The sequence below is a fragment of the Impatiens glandulifera genome, chromosome 6 (assembly GCF_907164915.1).
Source record: "Impatiens glandulifera chromosome 6, dImpGla2.1, whole genome shotgun sequence".
Taxonomy (NCBI): domain Eukaryota; kingdom Viridiplantae; phylum Streptophyta; class Magnoliopsida; order Ericales; family Balsaminaceae; genus Impatiens; species Impatiens glandulifera.
The window spans coordinates 22,313,148-22,322,398 of record NC_061867.1 but is presented as its reverse complement, the minus strand read 5'-3'; the positions used below and the strand labels follow the sequence as shown (position 1 = coordinate 22,322,398).

At 32.9% G+C, this 9,251-nt stretch overlaps 1 protein-coding gene across 1 annotated transcript; it reads left to right on the top strand.

Annotated features, from left to right (window-relative positions):
• On the top strand, positions 1-734 carry LOC124942900 (MYB-like transcription factor ETC1). Its single transcript, XM_047483469.1, has 3 exons — positions 1-150; positions 220-307; positions 370-734. Exons 1-3 carry the CDS (start codon positions 81-83, stop codon positions 446-448), a joined length of 237 nt encoding a protein of 78 aa, XP_047339425.1. The 5' UTR covers positions 1-80; the 3' UTR covers positions 449-734.
• Positions 735-9,251: the final 8,517 nt, after the last annotated feature.

Here is a 9,251-nt window from a genome sequence, read left to right as displayed (position 1 = left end):
CACGGTTTACTAACAAAACATTCATGTTTGTAAAATTGGTCATCTCTTAAGCTTTGTTGAAGTGATTTGGTCTGTTATTAATGGCGGAAACAGAGCATTCTTCTTCTGGCCAGTTTCTTAAAGATGAATCAAGTATCTCATCCACCTCAGGTATTTCATTCTTATATTATATTGATTGAAGAATTCAAGATTTTTGAATTTTATGTGGTTTGATTGCAGAGGTGAATAATGAGGAATCAAAAAATCATGAATTTTCAGAGGATGAGGATACTCTGATCAGAAGGATGTTTAATTTAGTGGGAGAGAGGTGGGTTTTTGATTAAAAATGGTGGTGGGTGAATAAATTTAATAAATTTGATTTTGTTACAGATGGTCTTTAATTGCTGGGAGAATTCCTGGAAGAAGTGCTGAGGAAATTGAAAAGTATTGGAGATCAACTTACTCATGATCATCTTCATTTGGGTATATCATGAAGTTGATGAAGAAGAAGCATGAATCATTAAACTTAATTCACTGTTTTGTTTATTGCATTTGATGTACATCTATTTTAATTATTTGTATTTCTAGTTATCATTAAACTTTGAAGATCATATGTATCATTTTAATTTCCCTATTTTTGTTGTAATATATATCTTCTTTTTAAGGATAAAATCTATCATACAAGATTTTGTCTTTTTTAAAAAGAACTGTTGAAAATAAAATAGTCCCAAATAGTAAGTATTTTTTTTATCACACTTATTGTTGTAATGGTTGTTTATATAATTTTTGTAAGACAGTATATTATCGATGAATGTGGGTCATGACCGGATGACATAATTGAACAAGTTAAAATAATTAATTTTGTTAAACTATTATTAGAAAACATACTTAATTATTGATTAATATGTTAATTTTAATAAATTATTATGTATCAATTGAATAAATAAATTGAAAAATTATATAATAAAAAAAAGTTAATATATACAAGTGAAATTATAAATTAAAAACAATTTTCAAATATATATTTATAACAAACTTAACTAGAAACACATTAAAAAATAATTTTCAATTACATTAAAATTAAAAGTTATTTTTTAATTTCTTAGACTAATTACGGCTCAATTACAACTTAGACACATAAGTTTTTTCAAATAGACCATTTTCAAATCCAACTCCATAACAAACCCGAGCACAAGCACAACCTACCAACTATTCATTGCGTAGTTCCACAAGAGATCCTAGATTCCAACATCCATGAGACATCTCAAAGTCACTATTTTCACAATTTTAATCACAACTGGGTTAGGTTTTGTCCTACTAATTGGTGAGACCCAACTTGATAGACTTTATTTAGGTCCAGAATATATAATGTGGAAAGATATTATGTTTCATTTAGATTAACTGAGTATTAAAGCAAAAACAGATTCAAGGATTTAAGGTAGCAGCAGGAGAAGATTTATGTTTGTCGTAGTTTGCATTGTCTGATCGACTTCAAACGTTGACAGCTGATTGGTTATTTCTAGGGCTACACTCTGAACGGTGAAGATCTGTTTTATAGGTCTTTCAAATATGTTTAAGAGAAACCAGAATTGCAGAGTTGATAAGGTTGGTTGATCTTACTATTTCTACTCTTTGTTGTTATTTACCAAAATTGTTGTGTGATCTTGATGCAATTGATTAGTGACTCTAGTTCATGAGTGAACCCCTATTTGTAACATTGCTGGTGATAGTGAATTATTAAGTGGTCTGACTAGTCTCGTGGTTTGTTACTCTCAATTTGAAGAGAGGTTTTCCACGCTAAAACGTGTCTTGCATTATCATTTTTATTTCATTATATTTTTCTCATCTCTTATACTCAATTAATTGGGAAAGAGTTTTATTTTGAAGAACATATTTTCCCATCAAAGTGGTATCAGAGCCTAGTTTATTTGAGTATAAGGATGGAGACTAACACATCTAGAATGGTGAGCTTGAATGATTGTAATTAAAGGCTAAAATTGAAGATTTGTTGTATGTGAAAAGTTTTCATTTTCTAGCGTTCTTTTTAGTTAAGCCTGCAGAAAAAAAGTGTGGATGATTGTAAATTTTTGCACAGACAAGTATGTGGTTATATTCATCAATGGGTTAATGATAATATTCTGAACTATGTGATTTCTATTACTCATGCTCGTACTCTTTGGACTAACTTGAAGATTTTGTATGAGAGAAAGACAAGTAATACCAAACTTTTTTTATCAAGCAATTGATGTCCTTAAGGTATCAAGTTGGTTCTCCGATGACTGATCACTTGAATACTTTTTTAAAAATTATTAATCAATTGGAGGCTATGAAACTCAACTTTGATGATGAGATACGGGGCTTATGTTTACTTGGTACTCTGCCTAATTCATATGAGACTTTTAGAACAACTATGTCCAATTCTTCTCCAGATGGTATTCTCTCAATGGATTTAGTAAAAAGTAATGTGTTGAATGAAAAGATGAGACGAAAGACACAAGACTGTTCTTTACAATCCGAGGTCTTGGTTAAAGAAACCAGGGGAGAAGTAAATGGCAAGAGAGTAATCGTAGTAAATCTCGTGGGGCTTTTAATAAGTGGAAAAATGTTGAGTGTCATCTTTGTGGTCTAAAGGTCCATATCAAGAAAAAAATGTTTAAACTGAAGAAGGAGAACAAGAAAAAAACTCAGAACACACCCACTACTCTTAACCACAGAGAAGGTGAGAATCGTGATGATGTTACCATTATTGATGATTCCTTATTGTTTTTTTAGTGATGTTGAGAATGTTAATGTGTCTTGTGATGAGATGGAATAGATTTTGGATAGTGGTGTATCTACTTATGTTACATCACGACGAGATTTTTTCTCAACAAACGTGGCTACTGAATTTGGTATTGCTCGTATGGGCAATACTGGTCAAGCTCAAGTGGTTGGAATTGGTAATGTTTGTGTTGAGATGGCCAATGACACTATTCTTGTTCTAAAACAGGTTTAGCATATTTCTGATATTCGCTTCAATCTTTTATCGGTTGGAAAATTGGATGATGAAGGATTTTGTAATTCTTTTTCTGGTGGTGAATGGAAGCTTAAAAGGAGATCCATGGTTGTTTCTAAAGCTAAGAGACTTTAGAATTTGTATATTTTTCGTTCTATAATATATAAATGTTACATCAACACTTGTGAAGTTGATTCTTCTTCTGAGGTGTGACACAAACGTTTGACTCATACTAGAAAGAAATACTTAGTTGTGTTGGCTAAGAAAAATGTGCTATGTGGGGTTTCAAATGTGCAGTTGAAGAAATGTCCAGATTGTTTGTCTGGAAAACAAAGACGAGTGTCATTTAGATCACTTGAGGCCAATGAATTCAAGATCACTTGGTAGTGCATACTACTGTAACCTTCATTGATGACTATTCTCGAAAATTTTGGGCCTCTGCATTGAAGACGAAATATCAAGTGCTAAACAAATTTAAATTGTTTCAAGTCTTAGTTGAGAGGGAAACTGAAAAAAGGTGAAATGTGAACAGATAACTAGGGAGAGTACATTGGACCTTTAGATGTGTATTGTCGACATCAAGGTATTCGTCACCAAAAACCACCTCCGAAACACCACAATTAAATGGGTTGGATGAAATAATGAATATAAATTGGTGGAAAGAGTGAGATGTGTGCTTTCATAAGCAAAGATGCCAAAATACTTTTAGGGTGAAGTATTGAGTACAATGGTACATGTGTTAAATCTCACACCATGTGTTCCTTTGAATTTTGATGTGCCAAACCATGTTTGGTGTGGTAAAATATCTTTTATGATCATCTTAGAGTATGGTGTATGGATTATGATCATGTTCCCAAAGATGAGAGGTGAAAGTTGAAAGACAAGACCAAAAAGTGTGTGTTTGTCGACTATAGAATGGATGAGTTTGGATATTGGTTCTTTGATCCGATTAATAAGAAACTTATGTTTAATCGCGATGTTGTATTTATGGAGGATTATACCATTGAAGATATCGACAAGGTATATGAGGTTGTTCCCACTCAGGTAAATGAGGATATGGTTGAAATGGATCAAATTCCAGTTGCTCCAAACTTGATAAGCACTAACAACGATCAAACTGAAAATCAAGGTATGAGTTTACATTCTGGTAATCCTTTAAATAATAATGATTTTATTGATTTTGATTTTAGCAGTGAAGTTAATGCTGGAAATGACAATCAGCAAGGGAATGAAAATGGTGATGAGTCAATTTCTTCTAATGAACCAAGACGGTCTACTCGAGAGAGACGTCCTTTAGTTAGATACATAGCAAATGAATGTATTTTTCACTAATGTTGAAGAACCCGAGAGTTTTCAAGAAGCATTGGAAATTGAAATAAAAAGGAATGGATGGATGCCATGGAGGATGAGATACAATCTAATTTGTGTGAATAACACTTTTGAGCATACAAAGCTGCCTCAGGGAAAGAAAACTTTGAAAAATCGATGGCTTTAACGGTTGAAGCAATATGAGCATACTTCACAACCTATATATAAGGCTCGGTTGGTTGTAAAAGGCTTCTCTCAAAGAAAATGTATTGACTTTGGCGATATTTTTGCTCTTGTGGTATTCGTGTGGTTCTTGGTTTAGCCGCTAACCTTAATCTAGAGGTTGAATAAATGGATGTGAAAACAACATTTTTCATGAAAATTTAGAAGAAGGAATATATATGGAGCAACCAGAGGGTTTTCAAGACAAACTAAAAGAAGACTATGTTTACAAGTTAGTGAAGAGTCTTTACGGTTTGAAACAAGCACCGCGGCAATGGTATTAGAAATTCAGTTTAGTTATGATTGAACATTGGTACAAGATGAACAAGACCGATCATTGCGTTTTTATTCGAAAATTTTATGCTGATGATTTTATTATTCTTCTACTCTATGTAGATGATATGCTGATTATTGGAAGAAACATTTCTAAAATTAGTGAGCTAAAAGAGACTTTGAGTAATTCGTTTTCCATGAAAGATTTGGATCCAGCACGTCAAATTCTTGGGATTCGAATTATCCGTGATCGAGATAACAGAAAGTTGCATTTGTCACCAGAGATGTACATTGAGAAAGTTCTTTAACACTTCAATATGGACAAAACTAAAGTGGTGAGTATTCCTTTAGTTGAAGTCTCTTTAAGTTCAGTCATATTGGTTGTCCTTCTACTGGTTGTCCTTCTACTGATGATAAGAAGTTTTGTAGGAAGAACATTCCATATTCTTCAATATATGGTATCCTTATGTACGTTATGGTTTGTACTAGAACTGATATAGCGCACGATGTTGGTTTGGTGAGACATCACTAGGAAGCCGTGAAGTGGATTATGAGATATCTATAGGGAACGGTGAATCTTCAACTAACTTTGGGATGTGACAATCCTATGTTAATTGGATATACTGATTTGGATATGGCCGGAAACTTGGATAATCGAAAATCTACTTAAGGATATATGGTGACTTTTTTCAGAGGAAATGTGGCTTGGCAATCTAAATTGCAAAAGTGTGTTACTCTTTCTACAATCGAAGTTGATCTTAAAGCTGATGTGGAGGCATCAAAAGAGTTATTGTCGTTGAAAAAATTCACAATATAAATTGAGTTGAAACAAGAAAAGTACGTCTTATTTTGTGATAATCAAAGTGTAATTCATCTTGCCAAGAATTCTTCATTTCATTCAAACTCGAAACACATTGAAGTTCGTTATCATTGGATTCGTGATGCTTTGGATGAGAAGATGTTAGAACATAAAAAGATTTATACAGATAATAATGGATCAGATATGATGACAAAGGTGTTGTCATGAAACAAGTTTGAGTTTTGTCGCTTAGTTGTCGGGTTGACATTACCCTCAAACTAGTCGATCTGAGAAGTTTGTTGGGTTTCGTCCTCCTAGATGGAGAGACCCAACTTTATGTGGGCTTAATTTAGGCCTAGACTATATAATATGAAGGAACATTATGTTTCATCTAGGTTAACTGAGTTTTAAGAAAAATAAGAGAGAGATCCGAGAAAAAACAGATTCAAGTGTTTGAGGTAGCAACTGGAGAATATTTATGTTTGCCAGAGTTTGCACCATTTGATCGACTTAAAAATGTTGACAACTGGTTGGTTATTTTTGGGGCTATGTTCTGAATGGTGAAGATCTGTTTTATAGAGATTCTAATTATTTCTAAGAGAAACCAGAATTGTAGAGTTGATAAGGTTGGTTGATCTTACTTTTGCTACTCTTTTTGTTATTTTCCAAGATTATTGTGTGAACTTGATGTAATTGATTAGTGGCTCTAGTTCATATTTAGAGTGAACCCCTGTTTGTAACCTTGTTGATCATAATGGATTGTTAAGTGGCCTAACTGGTCCCGTGGCTTTTACTCTCAATTTGAAGAGAGGTTTTCCACACTAAAACTTGTCTTGCATTGTCGTTTTGATTTCATTTTGTTTTGTTCATCCCTTATACTCAATTAATTGGAAAAGCGTTTTGTTTAGAATAATACATTTTCCCATCAATTTGATTGTGTGGTTAGAAGTTGTCCGATAAATATTGATTTGTGAGACGAATTTAGAAATTAAATAGATGACAAGTTAAAAAAAAATAGAGTGGGTTTATTCAGCTGTCTTGAATTGATGATGCAAGGAAAGACAATATTAAACAAAAAAATTATATTTTTTATATATAATCTCTATTTAAGGAAATAATATTAACCCAAAAGAAAATTTGATATCTTCTTATGTTATGCAACTAGAAAAATATTATGAAATATAATTGAGACTATTTTCCAAGATATTTGTGTTAACCTAGTTAAGACATATTTAAAAGTGTAGTTAGACATTTTAGAAAATTAAAGTCTTTGCCTTGAGAGCATTGTTTTTAGTCTCAGTTTTATATTTGGTAGGGTTTTAGGGACCGAGTGTTATATATATACTCGCATCCTAACCCTAATTTATCATTATGTTATCTTTGTTATAATCTCGTTAATAATATTTTCTCTTTCTAGTGAACGTAACCAAGTTTTATCTTGTTGAACCACGTTATTACGTGTCTTTTATATTATTTACAATGTCTCTCGTATTTTCGTTACATAAAACTAGTTAGAGCTAAGTTAATTTGATTGTTTTTTATTTCAATTGAGATGACAGTAGTAAGAATTAAAATCGACAACTTCACGGGGAGAAAAAATAGTAATATGATAGATCAAGATGCTTTCAACACATGTTGCTCATCCTCTCAATTATGTGAGGAATTTGTATTTTCTAAAAGTTGCTCGTTATCTTAGATATAAGGATTCTATATTTCCTATGCAAGTCGTTCATCATCTCTCTGATGTGAGGAATTTTTATTTTCTAGGAGTTGATCGACATCTTAGATATGAGCATTATACGTTTCTTATGCAAGTCGTTCATCATCTAGTATATATGAGGACTTTGTGTTTTCTAGGAGTTGCTCGCTATCTTAAATATGAGAATTCTACATTTTCTACGCAAGTCGCTCATCATCTCACTAATGTGAGGACTTTGTATTTTCTAGGAGTTACTTGTTATCTTAGATACAAGGATTCTACGTTTCCTACACAAGTCATTCATCATCTCGTTGATGTGAGGACTTTGTGTTTTCTAAGAGTTGCTCGTTATCTTAGATACGAGGATTATACGTTTTCTACGCAAGTCGTTCATCATCTCATTGATGTGAGAACTTTGTATTTCTTACGAGTTACGTGTTATCTTCGATACGGGGATTCTACGTTTCCTACGCAAGTCACTCATCATCTCGCTAATGTGAGGACTTTGTGTTTTCTAGGAATTACTTGTCATCTTAGATACGAGGATTCTACTTTTTCTACACAATTCACTCATCATCTCGCTAATGTGAGGACTTTGTGTTTTGTAGGAGTTGCTCATTATCTTAGATATGAGGATTATACGTTTTCTACACAAGTCTCTCATCATCTCGCTGATGTGAGGACTTTGTATTTTCTAGAGGGAAGAATGTCAATTTTAGGTATTAAGTTGAGGCAAGGTGTCAAATTTATTTATTAAGTATCAAAATTCTATTTATATGTATTAACTTGTTAAAATGTGTCAATTTAATTCAAATTAACAGAATTGTTATAACGCTGTTAAAATTTTGACACGTTGTATTATCCACTTTATTTTTTTTAATTTCTCCCTTTTAATAATTCAACTTTCAAACAAGACATAAAACATTAAACATTATTATTTTCAAATGCCTCTGTAACTTCTTCCTTCATTTCATTTTAACTTTTTATCTCTCATCGTCATCACCAACCAACTTGAAGTTTTTAGCCGAACTTTAAACCATTTTTGTCTGAAGTCTTTCCTAGTCGAACCCTAAACCTTTATCTATGTGGCAGAAGCCTACCCAGCCTAACCCAAAATTGTTGTCCTCGAATCCTCCCTCAATCGATTGGGACAAAAGAATTGTCGGTTTAGGTCGGATTACTAAATAACTCAGCTTGCAACGAACGAGCCTGCGATTGAGAGCGTCCCAGCTTTGGCCTTTTCTCATAGAGTGGTCATAGAGGCAATGTCTTCACTCTTGATTTGTTCAAATGACTCGTTAATATTTGAAATGTCGTCTGTCCCAAACTCATCTCTATGTTGTCGTTCTCTATCCGGGAAGGAAATCGAAACGGGCGATAACTGATTTTGTTCATAACATTAAAGTTGTTTTCCGTTCATTTTTCTTTTGCTGACCGGAATTCACAGTGGGGATGAGAGTTTCAATGTTGACCAAAGTTTTCTATTGTTCTATTGTTCTTTTGCTAACCAAGCTTTCTATTGACCAAAATTGAAACTCTCATCCCCACTGTGAATTCCGGTCAGCAACGCCCGGTTTCCACTTCTATCATCGATGTAATTCCTTATTCACCATTATCATGTAATCTATAAAGCACAGATTCACCACAACTCATTATTTTTGGTTTGTTATCAAATTGTTTTCTACTAGTAATAATATTCGAAAGGTGTCTTTTCAAATTCATCTACTAGATAGAACTGCTTAAAAACATCGTCTCATAGATGCATATGGAGTCTCTCTATATGGACATATGGTTATAGGTAAGTGTTACGATCTTACATGGAGTCGGAATGCAACAAGTTCTAAAACCATACTTTGGATATGTAGTATTATATGTTTGCATATGTTATTCTTGTATAGGTATTTTGCATAAATGTTGTTATCGTCACGCATCAGATTCCTCGAACACAAGTTGCTATAAAATGTAAAGTACATTGG